Source organism: Verticillium dahliae, genomic scaffold, assembly GCF_000150675.1.
Source record: "Verticillium dahliae VdLs.17 supercont1.15 genomic scaffold, whole genome shotgun sequence".
Taxonomy (NCBI): Eukaryota; Fungi; Ascomycota; class Sordariomycetes; order Glomerellales; family Plectosphaerellaceae; genus Verticillium; species Verticillium dahliae.
Genome location: NW_009276934.1, coordinates 407,406 through 423,958, shown reverse-complemented (window position 1 = coordinate 423,958; position 16,553 = coordinate 407,406). Strand labels below are relative to the sequence as shown.

At 57.7% G+C, this 16,553-nt stretch overlaps 5 protein-coding genes and 2 non-coding genes across 7 annotated transcripts; 3 read left to right on the top strand and 4 right to left on the bottom strand.

Moving 5' to 3' along the window:
* Nucleotides 1–93: 93 nt before the first annotated feature.
* On the bottom strand, nt 94–1,730 carry VDAG_07018 (inositolphosphorylceramide-B C-26 hydroxylase). The gene is made up of 2 exons (XM_009655923.1): nt 824–1,730; nt 94–763 (listed from the first exon to the last, which is right to left on the bottom strand). The coding sequence occupies exons 1-2, from the start codon at nt 1,564–1,566 to the stop codon at nt 373–375; spliced, it is 1,134 nt and encodes a 377-aa protein (XP_009654218.1). The 5' UTR covers nt 1,567–1,730; the 3' UTR covers nt 94–372.
* Nucleotides 1,731–3,467: 1,737 nt separating this feature from the next.
* On the top strand, nt 3,468–3,540 carry VDAG_20196. The gene has a single exon. It is a non-coding gene; the product is annotated as a tRNA-Cys (tRNA).
* Nucleotides 3,541–4,061: 521 nt separating this feature from the next.
* VDAG_20195 lies at nt 4,062–4,134 on the bottom strand. Its single transcript has one exon. It is a non-coding gene; the product is annotated as a tRNA-Cys (tRNA).
* A 1,088-nt stretch (nt 4,135–5,222) lies between these two features.
* VDAG_07017 (Het-C protein) lies at nt 5,223–7,789 on the top strand (the record flags this gene model as incomplete). The annotated part of the gene is made up of 3 exons (XM_009655922.1): nt 5,223–5,528; nt 5,588–6,831; nt 6,883–7,789. 3 exons carry the CDS (start codon nt 5,223–5,225, stop codon nt 7,787–7,789), a joined length of 2,457 nt encoding a protein of 818 aa, XP_009654217.1.
* A 394-nt stretch (nt 7,790–8,183) lies between these two features.
* On the bottom strand, nt 8,184–10,160 carry VDAG_07016 (protein phosphatase 1K; the record flags this gene model as incomplete). Its single annotated transcript, XM_009655921.1, has 1 exon — nt 8,184–10,160. One exon carries the CDS (start codon nt 10,158–10,160, stop codon nt 8,184–8,186), a length of 1,977 nt encoding a protein of 658 aa, XP_009654216.1.
* An 855-nt stretch (nt 10,161–11,015) lies between these two features.
* On the top strand, nt 11,016–12,521 carry VDAG_07015 (uncharacterized protein; the record flags this gene model as incomplete). Its single annotated transcript, XM_009655920.1, has 2 exons — nt 11,016–11,850; nt 11,923–12,521. The coding sequence occupies 2 exons, from the start codon at nt 11,016–11,018 to the stop codon at nt 12,519–12,521; spliced, it is 1,434 nt and encodes a 477-aa protein (XP_009654215.1).
* Nucleotides 12,522–13,813: 1,292 nt separating this feature from the next.
* On the bottom strand, nt 13,814–14,939 carry VDAG_07014 (CDP-diacylglycerol-inositol 3-phosphatidyltransferase; the record flags this gene model as incomplete). Its single annotated transcript, XM_009655919.1, has 3 exons — nt 13,814–14,276; nt 14,371–14,653; nt 14,729–14,939. The coding sequence occupies 3 exons, from the start codon at nt 14,937–14,939 to the stop codon at nt 13,814–13,816; spliced, it is 957 nt and encodes a 318-aa protein (XP_009654214.1).
* Nucleotides 14,940–16,553: the final 1,614 nt, after the last annotated feature.

Genomic DNA, 16,553 nt, shown 5'->3' with positions numbered 1-16,553 from the left:
GTGCTGTGATTGTGTGCGGACTGTGCAGGCCACCACTCTCAAAGTGCCAGAACAAAGGCAACATCACACCATGAGCTGGGTCCTCATTCATTTCGCAGGCCCGAGTGAGTGGTGGTATCAATATTAAACACTAATATGTATCTGCAAGTATGCAGTGGCTCATGTCCCGTTCCGATGTTCAAGTCAGACATTGCCTCGTAGTCCCGTTAAAGCATCTCACCCCTGAACTCCTTCAGACAACCGGTCCCCTTGAAAAAGGCCAGCCCCGTCATTCATATTACACCCGCTGGCCATGACTTGCATTAAAACCTGACAACTGTCCTCGCTTCTCACTGTCCTGAATCCTCACTCTGCAAAAGCTCGTCTCCCCGATCAGGCAGTCTTGACAACAGGAACCAGCTCGGTTCCGAAGACGCGGTCCCAGAACTTGCTCGTGACGCCAAAGCCGAGCTCGTAGTCGAGGAAGTGGTGCTGGAGGTGGTACTTCTTCAAATCCTTGTACCAGAGCGGGAGATTCTGGTGATGGAGGAAGTAGTGCGTGAGGTCGTAGCAGACGTAGCCGAAGATGCCTCCGCAGTACACGGCGGTGCCGGCGTACCAGTTGTAGGCAAAGACAATGCGGGCCAGCTTCCAGAATGGCGTCGCAAGAACGACGAACAGGGTCGGCGGCATGACCAGGCGGTATTTGTCCATGGGCAGGTAGTGGTGGATGCCGTGGAGCAGGAAGTGGGCGGTGATGCCGACACGGTTGTTGGGGAGGTAACTCCAATCCTGTCAGTGATGGTCCCAGAGCGCAAACACGAGGGAGGGGGAGGAGACATACTCATCGAGGTGGAAGAGGAACCGGTGGAGGACATATTCCAGCAGACTCCAGAGGAAGAAGCCTCCAATAAAATGCATGGCGACATCGAGAGGACTGTTGAGGCCTTCCCGCGACAGGATGGTGCCGTAAATGACGGGAGGCAGCCAGATGGTCGGGATCACCCACCAGGGCGTCTTCGAAAGAGGCTCGAGGAAGTTTCCAAATAGGGGTGCAGAGGCACCGCCCTTGTAGTGTCTCGGGCGGTGGACCTGGTCGAGGTAGAAGTCCTTGTCGAATCCGCCGAACCAGATCTGGGGGAACAGTGGCCGGCTGAGGTCGAGGAACTTGTGCGTCTTGTAGTCCGAGTTGTAGTCGGTGTCCTTGCTCAAGTCCTCCTCGCGCGACATGCCGGTCCGAGGGTGAACCCATTCGGCCTTGCCGTCCTTCGTCTCGGATCCAGTTGCGACGCCATTCGTCTTGGTAGCTGAACCGTTGACGGACTTCTCGTTCACGACGAAACCAACGAGGCTTTCGTCGAGAATCTCGTAGGCCGAGTCAGAGTGGGTGTGGGAGACCTCGTCCTTCAGGATCTCCTCGACATCCTTTCCTGCGTATTCGAGCACAAACTCGGGACCGCCAGGGTGATCCTGAACGAAGTCGGTGATGTCGTAGACCTTGTCACCAATGGTAACATAGCAGGATCCTTCAGTATTGTGCGCCTCGACCTCGGCGCGGGTGAAGGTGGGAAGGATTCGAGCGGGCATCTTGATTGGCAAGGCCGGGCGGCGGATGGCTCGGAGATATCGTAAGCGGGCCTGTCGGGAGGGATGGATCGAGAGTCGTTGTTCCAAAAAAGGAGTGTAGCCCGCCGGTGCGTGATGCGAGATCCAGAGAGACGACGACGCGAGAAGGGCGAAACAGGTCAATCGAGAGAAGTCGGCGGCGCAGGTGGAAGAAAAACAGATTTGCCCCTCGGTATTTAGGGGAATCGCAGATGAGCTACGGATCAGAATCAGATTTAGCAGGGCCGCGCCACGGGACGCGGTGCAAATTAATGTGGACCCGAGAGTGGTGTTACTTTGGAACGCGCGGGAGCCATGACAGCCGATACACTGTGCATGTGGTGCGATCTGGGTCCCTCCAGGGGTACCTCTAGCAGTTGGCAGGCAACGGCCTCCGCTGGGCCTTCTTTTCACTGGAAAACCGGCTGTCGATCGGGATTCGACCTTGCCTGGCAGTCATGCCATGGCCGGCTGTCGTGTGGCATGAATCGGGGCCAAAACAAGACGATGTACCATGTAGCACCCACTCTATTCTTCTCATTCCATACGGTATTTGTCGATGCGCCCGGGAGAGCAAATGCTAAAAAGCTGTCTGTGACACGTACCTGGGGAAGGCACAGTGTGTCCATCCGTCTGGATGGAGAAATCAAGCGATCATGCGCCCTCAGCGGTTCGGACTCTCGGGCAATGTAGATCTGCATACATGTGCACGCTGAATTCACAGACGGCGCCCGGACGAGACGGGATTCAGCATCGTGGTCTGATTTGTTCTTCACAGCAACAGGGACAGTGCAATTACCGACGGAGCCGGTGCTGCCCAACTGTACTCATTGGCCAGTGGTGAGACCTCGACTCGGTGGATGTTGGGGATCGGCGCCAGCATCCAAGTCGCCGAGTGCATTGGGTGCCTACGGCGTCGGATCCAGTGCAACGTCAGCGGCCTCCGGTACTGAGGTGCGCTAGCTGGTCCTGGACTCGGGCTGCCTGGCACACTCAAGAAATCCGGCCTGCTATATTTCACCTTTCAAATTTCATCTCCCAAACTCAAACTCATTATGTCGACGAGAAGAAGTTCTGATAGGTGACGACAGTAGAACGTTCACTGTTGGATCTCAAACGCGCAACCCAAAACTATTTGGTGCGTCACACAACTCCAACACGGCAGGGAAGCTTACAGGCTGTGACAGAGCAAGATTGCCAGTCACAATCATAGAGCAGTAACAGCTCCTATACAATATACGCGTTGGGAACTAGGTATGGCGACCGGTGACCAGTCGGTGGATAGCTGTGGCATGTGGTTTGCATGATCAAGGGGTTCTCAGGCGCTTCAAGAACGAGGGCGGCGAGGCGGTCTAAGTCAAGCGAATGGCCAGAATCAGGTAGCTGTGGTTGTGACAAGTGGCCCGCAAGATTGCCGGTATGGCTTCGCCATATTTCGTACTCAAGGACCTGGGTCACCATCGATCATGAACCAGGTCAAGCTTCGAGACACTGACCAAAAGATTGCGGCGTCCGTCAATGATCCTCTTATCCGGACACGCCGTGGTACTGACAGGCATGAGAAGTGGAAATGTGAATACTTGTCTATTCTTGACTTTGTCACGGAGGATGGTTCGTGATGCCTAGGTGGTGGCATAGCTATGATAATGAACGCTAAAACGAGAACCCGTGAGACAAACCGAGAAAATGCAGAACAAGGTTATTAGTACCTAAAACGCTATTCCAGGTTCGAAAAGAAAGTGGTTCATCGCTTAGCATTGGGCGGAACGGCATACCTACTCAGTATAATGTGTCCTGCTTGGTTGAACTCTCGAACTCGCCTTGTCTCATGCTGACGAGATGAGTATGAGAACCTCCGTCACCCTTGTTATTAGTCATCAATTGGACCGGTAGCTCAGGGGTTAGAGCGTGCGATTGCAGATCGCAAGGCCGCTGGTTCGAATCCGGCTCGGTCCTGTGGTCCGTTGTTGTGTAGCTCGTTGTAAGTGCATGATCCTTTTGCTGGGTCCGAAGCCGATATGCCTTGACAGACGACACAAGACACGAATCTGTATAGGGGTCCCTGTGCGTATTTTTGGCAGCAGCCGGTGGGGTTCACACTGGGACAGCTTCTAGGAGGGGGATTAAGGACCATAATATTTGGTCTACCATTCAGAAGCCTGAAGACGTTCATTCAAAGGCCTGAAGAGGTCCGCCGGAGAGGGCTCATGATACTTGTTGGTAAGTCATATAAACCTATCCGTAGGTGCCTACTAATCTTCACACCTTCGCTGTGTTTGTATAGCACTTCATATGTAGGAACAGTGCCTTCGTTAGGATGGAGAAACAAGTTTCGAAGGACAGCGTTGCTCGAGCCTCTCCGACTTCGCAGGCATGCCTTTCCCGAGTTTCGTGTTGCCTCCTTTGACAGCCTTGCATCAGCGGCGAAGCAAGGGAGTCTGCATGGCTGTGCGCCATCAGTACCAGCAAAAGAATAGAGGACCGAGCCGGATTCGAACCAGCGGCCTTGCGATCTGCAATCGCACGCTCTAACCCCTGAGCTACCGGTCCAGGTATAAGGAAAGTGAAGGTGTAGTCTGGATCGTGTCATCTTCGTGTCTATCTCGCCATGGGTTTGGACACTGAGATTAAGCTCATCGGGTGATCAGAATCGAGATGGCAGTTTTGTTTATATGCTTACAGCCGGTATACAGGGTAATACAAAGTACCTTTACAACGGCATTCAACTGAATCGACTCTCAATAAAAAAAACCGTGGAAGATCCAGGGCTCATCAAGATATGGAAGGCTTCATGGTATACCTGTGACGACTGCTGTGGTGTCCTTCACTGAGCCCCACCATGCGCCCTACCCGTACCGTGCTTGGCAGCAGTGCAAGCAAGCTCGGTGGCACTGTTCCACTCGCCCTCCATCAGCAGCTCAACGAGGGGCAGACGCGGGGCAACGGCGGAACGCGGCATCCAGCGTCTTTCGATGCCGTCACATTTGCTTGGTACGGAACCCCCCCCCCCCCTCCAGTCAGACCTTGCCCTCGTCTGGTTCGGTTTGTCTGACTTCTCATCCCTTCATCATCCTCTTGCAAAATTCAAAACCAAGTCAGTCAGCATCTGGTATCCATATTCGAACAAGGGCACTGTTGACTCCCCCTCCCCTCCTCTTGCGTTGAGCATCTCAATCAGCCTTGCCCTGAGTCGCAAACTACCCCACCATCAATCAGCTCAGCCCAGCTTGCGCCCTCAGTCACTACCGCTCTCTACCTTGGGTGTCTGACAAGTTATCCTCGTCAGCTACCACACCTCGCACCATCCCACACTGCCACAGAGGCCGCCCGTTGGACAAGCGGGATCGCGACTCTCGGCGTCGTCAGCAACACGTGAAAGCGCAAACCTATCATCACTCTCGCACGCTGGCGCTGCAATCTTTTCCACCCTCTCTCTCTCTCTCTCTACCTCGTCTTCGCAAATTTGGGAAGCTTGACATTTCCATTGCGCCATACCAACGTACGCGACACTCGAGCGCATAATTTCTCAGCACAACACAACAAACCCCCCCTCCTGCTTGGCGTCCTTGCGATATCCATCAGCACATAGGAATCCTACCCCTCGCCACCTCTTTCGTTCTTGCAGTACCAGGCACATCATGGCTTCCTTCCATTTTGGCAAGGGCTCCTGGTTCCTGGTCTTCTGCATTGTCCTGGTACTCCTGCCAGGACGAGCTGCTGCTTTTGGCGCCGGCAACATCCCCTCCATCGCTCAAGTCGAGGGTCACAATTGGCGTCATGGCGACATTGAAGACATGCTCGAAACAATCGCCTACCTGAACGGCAAGAAATGGACTTCGCTTCTCATCTCTCGCGTCTACTTTGGAAACTGGCTCCGCGACTACTCTCAGGCTGTCGATGTCGGCAGTCTCAAGGGCGTCAATGCTGCCACCATTCGCATCTTGGTATGTCCTCCTAGTCCGCCGCTGACAGCTCGCCATTGCTGACATTGCTTTTTTCATAGGTCTGGGTCCTCTCCTTCCTGGCGCATGGCTATGCTACCGAGGAATTCGAGGTCACCGAAGAACGACTAGGCTGTTACAGGCCCGAGGAACATATTGACAACCCCCTGGGCTATGCCGAGGGTCTCGATGCTCGTACCCTCGATCCTCGCCTGCGAGGCCCTGTGGATCCCGTCGAGACAGAGATAGACAGTCGTTCGGGTATGAAGAATTACATCGCCAATGAGCGTGGAGGATGGGCAACCAGCGCTGGCTATCTACGGTTCAGTCTCGGACGAAGCATTCACTATGGGCGCCTCTATACCAGTGGTGCTGGAAGCTCGGCCAACAGGGAAGAGGATCTCTGCGAGGCCCTGCGCTGTCTCGGCCAGGCCCTGCACACCCTTGAGGACTTCCCTGCCCACAGCAACTACTGTGAGCTGGCTCTTCGCGAGCTTGGCTACCACGGCGTCTTTCCTCATTGCGGGACTGACACTGAGATCAACCTTCGGGGCAAAAGGGTCTACCCTTTGGTCACGGGTACGTTCGGCGCCGTCGACTTCCTGCACTCTGTGCTTGGAGAAGCCAACGACCACTTCACCCAGTCCGAAGTTGACGAGATGAACGCCGCCCTGATCAACGCGCAAAGCTTGACCAAGGGCGAAGAATCCGGGTCCAGGGACAGGGGCCTGTTCTCCTCCTCGTCGTCCAAGTCGTCTGGAGATTTCATCTCCCTCATCGGCCAGCTGCCCGGCATTGGCGATGGCTTCATGAAGGAGGCCAGGGACCTTCAAGCCTCGTCTGCCCAGCAAGAGCAGGACAACATGCGGTCTAGGTCGGCGTTCAATACCCGCGACAACGTGAACCAAATTCCCGGCATGAGCCCCGACTTTGATCCCGTCAAGACCGCTGGTCGAATTTACCCCATCCTCCAGTTCCGCGACAAGATTGTCAAGGCGATCAACAGGTTTATTGCCAAGGTCCCTGGCTTGGAGAAGCTCCTCGAACGCATCAGCGAGACGCTGACTGCCTTTATTCTCGGCCTGCTCGCGCCCTTCATTCAGCCCATCATCCAGCAGGTGTCCAAGGTCCTCAAGGAAGGTTCGTCAGGACTCATCGGCGCCAGCGCCAAGTCCCAGTTCGAGCCCTGGGACAACCCCCGCTGCAGCGATCCCACGCACTCAATGTTGTCCAAGGATCACTTTACCAACATCTTGAACTCATGCGCCGGAAGGGTTGCCTCGACCATCTTGCAATACATCACACCGTGGGTTGCACCTCGCTCATCAAGAATGAAATGAATACTGACAAAGCGTAGGCGCGTTCTTTACGCATGGGAGAACCCCGGCGTTCCTGTTGACGAGGTCGTCGATGATGTTCTCCGCGCGTTCCATCACCCCGTCATGCGTGATGACCGCTGCGAGATTCAGAGCAACATGTTCAAGACGGTCCGCGAGTGGGCAGATGGCCACCCTCGTCGCCACGAGCTCTCCCACCTGCTCAACTCGCAGTCGGTGAAGGATCACAAGAACCACATCCTCAACCAGCAGACGACAAGCGGTAGCCGCAGTGCCGTGGATGTTCACTCGTGCGGCGGAGGTCTCGGCCACGGCAAGACGAAGAACTCGCTCTGGAACCAGATCAAAACGCGTGACCTCAACGCCATGGAGGGCGAGGACCGGAGGCCCCTGGCATCTGCCCCCGTGTCCCATGGCAATCAGGAATACGGCTACCGCCAGGACCAGAACCAGTCTCACATCTACACCGGCACCAGTGGTGGCGAGAGCGCCGGCTACTACGGAGGCGGCGGCAGCGGGTCGTCAGAGCGCCAGGAGAGCCGACCCAGCTACGACCGGCCCAGCTACGACCGGCCCAGCTACGACCGACCCAGCTACGACCGACCCAACTACGATCAGCCCCCTCCCCAGCAGAGCTACGGTCAGCAGGGCTACGGCGGCCCGCCACCTGGCCAGTACGGAGGCCCTCCCCCCGGACAGTACGGCGGCCCCCCTCCCGGACAGTACGGCGGACCTCCTCCGGCGCAGTACGGCGGACCGCCTCCAGGCCAGTACGGCGCGCCCCAGGGCTACGGAGGACCCCCACCGCAGCAGCAGTACGGCGGCGGGTACCAGCAGCCTCCCCCTCCCCAGGGCTACGGCCAGCCACCTCCGCCTCACTATGGCGGTGGAGGCTGGAGCCAGTATCCAGGCCAGGGGCGCCACTAAAAGGGTCAGAGAAAGATGCGAATGATTTGCCGTATCTAGCGGTTCACTTTTGAGCGGATGGGCTAGGATGGGGGACTTCGGAAACAGGTTACGAGGGTTTCGACACGCAGGGGCGAAAGTGCCAGCATGAGAGGCTGGGTGGTGTTTTCGCTGATGTGATGAATATACACACGACTGGCAGGGTTTTAACTACGTGCTACGTGCTATGTGAAGTGCGAATAAGTGAAAAGAGAATTACAAACAATCATGATGATGGAGGCAATGCCAAAGTCATGGCCAAGAACGCCTTGAAACTCCAGAGCGCCTCCCCCTGCGTCTTGCCTTTCCGTCATGGCCCCTTTCCGGGCTATTCGGCGCGAAAGCCTTGTGCCCGCGGCAGCCATGTTCTCGGAATCTACCGCTTGCCCCGCCGCGGATCGAGTGCCTCGGCCCTCCGGACGTCTCGAATCTCCTTGGTGCCCATGCTGCCGAGGCCGCCCTCGGAGCGCCTCTCCCAGCCGCCGAGGCGGACGACGAGGCAGGTGGCGTTGTCGCCGTTGGCGGAGACCTCGGTGGCGTAGTCGACGACCTTCTGGGCGCCCTGCTCGGGGGTGCGGGCCTCCTTGACGACGTCGACGATCTCCTGGTCGCTGAGGTGGCCGGAGACGCCGTCGGAGACGAGGGTGAGGAAGCTGTACTGGGCGGGGCCGAGGTCGACGCGGGTGATTTCGGGCTCGGCCGAGACGCCGATGCGCTTGGAGCGCATGTCGCCAAAGGCGCGCGAGTTGGCGAGGCCCGTGATGCGCTGCTCGCCGAACGAGTCGCCCGAGACGAGCGAGTTGGCCGGGGCGTAGCGGCGGAGGCGGCGCTCCTCGGCCGGGGTCGAGGGGTGGTGGTCCGAGGTCAGCGGGTGGGCGAGCCCCGTCGACGTGTCGCAGAGGAGGATGCGCGTGTCGCCGACGTGGCCGACGAGGAGCGTCGACTGGGCGCCGGGGTGCCCAGAAGGGGGCCGGGCGACGGTGTCGAGATGAGCGCCCACAGAGGCCGTCGAGCCGCCTTTGAAGCGCGTCGTGCCGCCGATGCCGTGGCCGGACGGCGGCGCGTGGGGCTTGCCGAGGACCTCGTCGTCGTTGACGGGCGAGTCGCCGAGGCGCGGGTCGTCGGGATCTGGTTTGCGCGCCTGCGCCGAGACAAAGTCGAGATCGGCGCGGAGAAAGGCGTACATGAGGACCGACTCGACCGTGACGAGGGGGTCGTGCTGATGGCTGTGGCCCTTTCGCGACGTGGCATTGAAGTGCTGTGGGTGGAAACGGCGAAAGTAGCCACCAATCGTCCGCTTGTAGTCGTCGATGAGGCCTTGCTCCAGTTGGCGGGCCTTTTGCACACTGTCGACCCTGGCAGCGATCGGGTCAACGCCCTTCATCGCTTCTGCCTTCTCTGGCTCTTTGATCTGGCCTTCGTTGCTCTGCGTTGGCACGTTCATCTGCTCCCGGACCTCATCCTCCGACTTCATGTCCGGCTCGTTGGCGTCGTTCGCCTCCTCGTCCTTCTGTCCCAGGCCAATTCTGGGTTCTTGAGTCCGGCGCAAGCTGCTTTGGAGTCCAAAGTCCGACGATGCCTCCTCTATGTAGCCATGCAGCTCATCCCTCAGAAATTCGGAGCATTCGTTGCCACCGTGGCCATCAAAGACGCCAAAGTAAAATATTTGAGGATCCCCCAAGGCACTATCGGCAGCCGTCGCCTCGTTTGATTGCTGGATAGGCTTCCTCTGCAGGCTCACAGGGGCGCGCTTCGCAAAGGCCGGCATTGCGATGGTCCCTGCCTGGTTCGTGTCTTCGTTATACGGTCTTGTGCCTCTTGCTGATGCCACACCGTAATGATGCTTCGCTCGTAGTAATGGGATCCTGACGACGGTCAAGTCTCTGTTGGGCATGTTGAGAGCTGCGACGGCCGGAGCCGAGCCCGGCCCAGGGGTGTGAGGGGTCGAGGCATCGCGGGGAAGCTGGTGGCCGGGGCCTGCCGAGCTTCGAGAGTCGGGATGGAGAGAGGAGGAGGGGAGGTGGGTGACAAAGTAGTTGTGGAACGCTCTTCGATGCGAGGCGCTCACGTTCTGCCATACGGCATTGAAGCTCGAGGCAGCGGTGCCCAGGTGTGTCGATGTTCGAGTCTGGAGATGCTGGATCAGATTCGGCCACGACCGAGCGGCCGGTTTCGAGACAACGAGGCCATTGGAAGCGGAGGGTGTGACGAGAAAGTCCTGCGCAGCCTCGGCGGCTGCCTGCAGTTTATGCCATAGATCCGCGGATATGGGAAACCCAGAGGCTGTTCGCGAGTAGCCTCGGTACTGGGCCAGTAAATGTCGCGACAAGCGGCGGCGGGAGAGAGCTGGCATGGTTGGGACAATGGTGAGAGATGGGCGAGCGAGACTGGTAGAGCTTCATCGCCGTGATGATGCATGGCGTGGTGCATGTATTTGAGTCCGCGTGCTTCCTACGCCATGGCGTTTGTCGTTGTGGTTCAGATGTTCGTCGTCGTGTTCGCTGCAAAGCTGGGAAGCTGGGAAGAGGGGCTGTCGGCTATAGCACCGGCCGCGTTTGGTGACGCAGCACCTTGGATGCCAAGCGTCGTACCGTACGATAGGCAGAACCGGAGCTTGTCTGTGAGTTTTGGAACGACGGAGACTTGAGATGGAGGCCGATTTGCAAGACGTAGGAAGAACCGGGTTGTCTGCGAATTGATGAGATTGAAGCTGTTGAGGATCGTTGAGGTTTTGGCGAAGAAGCAACTGCACCTCAGCGGACAGTGCTGCACCGAGCGCTGAACAGCAAGAACAGCAAGAACAGCACCAGGTCGTCGTCCCTCAACAGCTGCTGTCACTGGCGGGCTCAGGCGAGGCTTATCGCATCTCTTATCAGCATAGGCGAGGCCCCAGAGTTTGATCCACAGTGACACAGTGAGCCGGACCTTTAGACCCTGGACTCGCAAGTCACGACCTGCTGGCTCGTTTGCATTCCATGATTCACGCGGGGATCCTGGCTAGTTTATTTCTACATTGACATAGGTATCACACATCTTCCTGCTTCCAACAAAGAGGTACCTCGTGTGGAGAGAACAGCGTAAGCACTGCCTGAAGTCGCCTCGACCACCGGTCTGATCATCTCCAGAGACTCTCTTCACCCCACCCCCAACCCCTCTCTCTGAGGTCCATGTTCATGTTGCCCTCTTGCGGCAACTCCCTTAGGCCAGGATGGACGACGCCGCTCCTGGCCAAGATGGAGATACATCGGACTCGTCGTCCAAGAATACGCCCGCTGTTGTCGAGATCTCACCTCGAGGCGAGGTGGTCCTGGACGTGAGCTTTGAGACGTCCAAAGAGACCATCCGCACGGCGAAAAAGGCCCACCAGGCTGCCGCGAGGAAGCCAGGGGCGCTGCGGATTCCCGAGCCAAACTTCAGTCCCTTGTTCAAGGTGGCCTTCCGAGTGGAGCTTGCCGTCTTGCAGAGACACTCCAAGTACTTTGAGAACCTGCTGGGCAACACCCAGTTTGCCGAAGCGAGGCTTGTCCAGGAGTCGCTGGCCAACCTCACCATGGAACAACGTGCATCAGAGGACACTGACCTGACAACTCTGCCGTGGATCACCATTACCGACGACGATGAGGCCACACGCTCCATCGGCCGTGACAAGGTCTTCGGAGACATGCTGAGGATACTCCACGGACAGCCCGTGCAGACGCCGGCAACATCGATCAACATGCTCTTTGTCACGACATTGGCCATTCTTGCAGATCGCTTCGATTGCCGGACCGTCATCGCGCGGTCTCTGAGCTCGAGTCTGAAGCTCAAGTGGCCCAAGACGAGCAACAGAGCGTTGAGAGCCGACAGTGGCAAGAGTGCTCTGGGAACAGAGCAGGTGTTGCGCCAGAAGATCCTCGTCTCCTGGCTCCTCGACCAGCCGATGAAGCTGCACGACGCCACACGCGAGATCATCCTACGCGGGTCCTCTCACTGGAGTGCCCTCGTATCCTACGATGAGCTACCCAGCACAGAAGCCTGGTGGAACCTGCCAGATGATCTTGAACGTAGGTTGCCTTTTGATCTAGCTCAGTAAAGTAAGCTTGTGCTAGACGAACATGATCTGACAAGACCACCAGGCGAACTCCAGCACCGTCGCGAGGCAATCCTCAACACCATCGCCTCCGTCCAGCGGCACTTCCTCGCCCTCTACTCTTCCCGCGATCGCCAGTGCAAGCTCGGCTACGACTCGTCCTCGGCATGCGACTCGTTCCAGCTCGGCCAGATGCTCAAGTTCCTCACGAGCAAAGACCTCCTGCGCCCCGTCGACTTTGGCCCCAGCTCGCTCGAGGCCCTCCCCGACGCCGCAACCCTCGACGTCGACGACCTGCTCGGCACCCTGAAACAGAGCCCCAGCTACCAGGTCGACAAGAACCACACCAACTGCGGCCTGCGCACGCGCCTCGACCCCATTGTCGACTTTATCCGCGCCATGCTGTCGACCGAAGTCGTCGGCATCCGCGGCGCCGAGTGGCGGAGAGACCGCGCCGCGAGTTCGTGGGCGCGGGCGGCGGAGGAGCGCGCGGCCGCGCCGCACGGGGCCGAGGACAGGAAGTTTGCGTTCACGCGGGGCATGGCGGGCGATCAGCGGCTGCGGTATGAGGGAAACATGTACGCGGATAAGATGGCGCGGAGCCTCTTCACGGCCGACGCATGGGATTGGAGCCCGGAGTATTAAACCGGGGGGCTCTGCGGAGGTTTCCCCTTACGCAAATGTTAAGATGGCGTCCACACGGGCTGGTGCGGGTCATTCAACGACTGTCCCGTTGGCACTGGGCAGGACGAGCACCTGCGCGGTGAGAACGTAGACGAACAGCTGTCAATCTTGGAATAAAATGTCACGAATGATGATCCTACAACCAATAGATCAAAAATAAGCGTCTTGGACAGGTGATCAAGTTATTAGTAGCGACAGGACCCCTTACCTTGCATCCCAAGACAAGCTCTTCACCGACGCCTCTAGGGAGGTCAGGGGAAGCCGCCATGGCCTGGATACGAGCGAGGCAAGGGAACCGGCGAGCTTAAGCCACCCAAGCACCCCTTGACCATGCTCTCCAGATCCGCGTGACTCGCGTGAGGTGACAGTAGAGCTGTGGAGCCTATTCTCTTTTTTTATTTTTTTTTATTTTTCCCGAGACCTCAATGCAACTTTGATTTCTCAGTACACAGCCTTGTAGGGCGAGATGCCGGCTGCTGACCCCCCGAAAAGAGAGATACTCACGTATCCTGCATACCGAATGATGGCAAGTTCGCGGCGGAAAGGGACTTTTTCTCAAGGTTCATATAAACGAAATAAGAAAAAAGTGCAATTTGCTTGGTCTATCTAAATGTACAACGAAGCTTCCCGACTCCATATTAGACCGACCCCTCCACTTTCTCTTGGGAGGGTCATGCGGTTGGCCATCTGATCCGGCCGCTTGCTCGAACCTCTCACGCATCATGATGGGCCACGTTGGGAACCATGGCCGCACGCCTCCCAGGCGTTGAGAAGAAGGGGACCAATGCCGAGACAGTACATCCCGACCCGGCGCTGCCGGTCGCTGTTCTGACGACGTCCGGTCCCCCTCTTCTTTTATTCCAATGTGTGCGCAGCTCCTTCGTGAATCAAAAGCCCCCCGAGTCTTTCCAGATAGGTCTGGCCTGGGACTCATCAGGCAACGCCGACCTTTCCAAACCTTGCGAGCCATCGAGAACCTCCCGCTCCGGCAGGGCAAGGCCCTTCCCATGATCCGATGATGTGAAACTCAAAAGGAGCGAAATCCTCCTCCTATTTTTTTTTCTCTTGCCTTCCTCGCAACCCCCTCGCCCCAGCCGGTCGGCACGCAAAAGTTAAGAAAAGCGTAGAGCCGAAATATGTGCAGTAAAGTTTGTAGACGTGAATAGAAAAGAGGAGACATAGCCACTGCGAAGCAGAAGAAGAAGGAGAAGAAGATAGAAGATACATCAAGTCGCAGGCCGCGTCAAAGCAACTCAGGCTGTCTTCTTCTTCTTGGGGAGGCCCTGCTCCCGCCTAACCTGCAGGTCGCCCTCGGCAAGCCACTTGCTCGCGTTGACGAGCTGGACGACGTTGATGAACTGCTTGGCGGCCATGACGGGGAAGCTGACGCCGGTGAGGACCCAGGGCCAGAACGAGTCCATCTTGTTGGCGCGGGCAAGCTCGAGCGCGGCGGCGCTGTAGGGGTTCGTGAAGATGGCGCTCAGGAGCGACGTGTTGACCTGGGCGCCGGCCTGGATCTGGGCGGCACCCGTCTCGCCGACGCTCTTGAGCAGAGAGGGGGAGAGGAGCGGCGACGAGAAGGAGAGGAGGTACAAGGCGATGAAGAAGAGCTCGTTGAGGGCGCAGAAGACGAAGAGGACGGTCTGTTGGGTGGGGAAAGGGGACTCGTTAGCGGGCTGCGCGTGTTGCGTGCAAGGGGGAGGGGACAAAACATACCTTGTTGGTGTAGTAGAGGTTCAGCATCCAGTTGCGCTCCTTGTCGACATTCTTGTGGCTGGTGCCGGCGCCGCCCATGGTGAGCGAGGCGTACATGTGCATGTAGTGGCTGGCAAAGTCGAGGGTGATGAGGAGCTGGAAGACGATGGTCCAGCGGGGGAAGGCGCAGGCCAGGAACATGAGGAGGCAGGATGTCGTGCACCTGTCGGTGACCATGTCGAGCACGGCGCCGAAGCGTGTCGACTGGTCGAAGATGCGAGCCGCGTACCCATCGAGGGCGTCGAGGAGACAGGAGACGCTGTAGAGGAGGGAGCAGGTTCGCGGGTGGAGCGGCATGTAGTAGAGCGAGGCGATGGCGAGGACGATGCGAACGTAGCCTTAGGTTTCGGCGTCAGCATTACTGGCGAGGACGTGGACAGCCGAGGTCGGCTGCCGAAAATCATGATACGAACCGATAATGTTGGGATAGAAGACGAAAATGTTCTCTTCCTCGGCTACCGCAGTAGAAGCGGCCGCGGCGGCGGTGCCATTGCTGCTGGATTTGGCGCTGGCGTTGCCATTGCCGTTGCCGTTGATCAGAGGCTGCTGCTCCGGAGAGGCCTTGCGCGAGACCTTGGACGAGCTGGAACTGGATTTCTTCGAGGATCGGGTTGACGAGGACATGATGCCAGATTTGATTGTGGGCGTGGTAGGGAGCAAGCAAGAGTTCTTCTTGATTTGGTGCGTGTCTCTGGAGGCGCGATACCGTTGAGGGTCAACGCTGAGGTGTCGGTCGGTTGAGGGACGAGAAGGGGGTTTTGCGACGGAGGGCTCGGATGGGCACGATAGCTCCGATAAGATGATCCGTTCTGTGGTGATCGGCGCGCGTCGAGTGGCGGCAGGATTGGGCGAGGAGGAAAAGGAGGGCGTCAGGGGTTGTAGACGGGACGAGATGGCGCGGGGATCTGTCGAGATTCGTCAAGCGGAATACGTTGTTGAACAGAAAAAGGAGTGTTGACGCGAGGATGAGATTCGAAAAATGGAGAGAGATGCGGCCACGACAGCATGGGTGTTTAATTATTGGATAACCTATCTTGGCTCTCTCTCGCCCTCTGTTTTTTTGGGTAGGGTCGGACCTGTCATGGACCCGACAGCTGGGCTGCTTGTTAGGTCTTGCTAGGGTGCTAGTAGTACTTGTAGGCTGCTGGGTGGTGCATGGCCCTGAGCACCTAGGGGCTGTCACTGACACAGCACGGCGGGCACCATGAACTGCCCGGGAAGGTGCTAGATAAGGAGACGAGATAAGAAACCCGATTATGGACCTTCGATGATAAGCCCGGTGTCGGTGCCGATGCTGTGTTGACGGAGTCCCCACCCAGCTTGGCTGAGTCAGCATCCGCGATGTGTATCCAGCGGGCGGCAACAGGCTTCCTGCTCTCTCTTCTCCCCGAAATCCAGTTGGGACTCTTGGCTGCTGCCGTTGGGCTTTGGCCAGCTACTAAAAGAGCTACTAAAGAGCGTGCGACTAAACGTTAAATGGGCCTGCGCGTCTGGCTTGGCTGGCCATCCTGCAACGTACATGCAGCAGCTGTGTTGATTGTGGGCATAATATTCGAGCAGGACGATCCTCGACGTCTACTGTGCCCTGAATGAACCGACGGGTACAAGCTATATCGAAGAATTCCCCCATCTCGACCAGGACAGCCTGCCGATTACCAACCCACAAATCAACCCTCTTGTCCCATAGTGTTTTATCTCCCATCCCTATCTGGGCAGGCAACGTATGCCCATCTCAAGTTGACCGGCCTAGCACCTTCGGGACATGTTGCTCCTGCGGCCCGAACGTTTTGAGTTGGAGAAGGCAGGCTTGCTGTTTGGGCATCGGCATGAGCTAGCCCTTTGAACAGCTTAACCACCCTGGCAGTCGACCTGCATCGCAGAAGAACGATGCACATGCCGACTCAGGTACAACGCCACGGCTGCGGCCAACAACGACCTACTTAACCGCCTCGGCGCACAAGGTTTGTTTGCAATCCAGCGCTGTCCACCTGCCTCACTGCAGAGGACAGCGAGGGACGCCAGAAAATGGAGGGGGCACAGCACGAAGCCACCAACCGCCAAACAGTTCGTCGAGTTGATGCTCGGCACATCAACACTGCAGGAGTCAGGATCCCTGGGTGCCTTAGTTCTGACGCTATCCAACAGACATGGCCCTTGTCGCATCGGCCCGCCCGGAGCACCTAGCATGGTGCTTTGATAGATGGCGTCTGGTTCCGGGCGAACTGACATGTCATCGAA

Coding starts and splice junctions, on each gene's coding strand:
- VDAG_07018 (XM_009655923.1), bottom strand. CDS start 1,566: ATGCCCGCTCGAATCCTTCCCACCTTCACCCGCGCCGAGGTCGAGGCG. Junction 764..823: donor TTCCTCTTCCACCTCGATGA/GTATGTCTCCTC, acceptor ACAGGATTGGAG/TTACCTCCCCAACAACCGTG.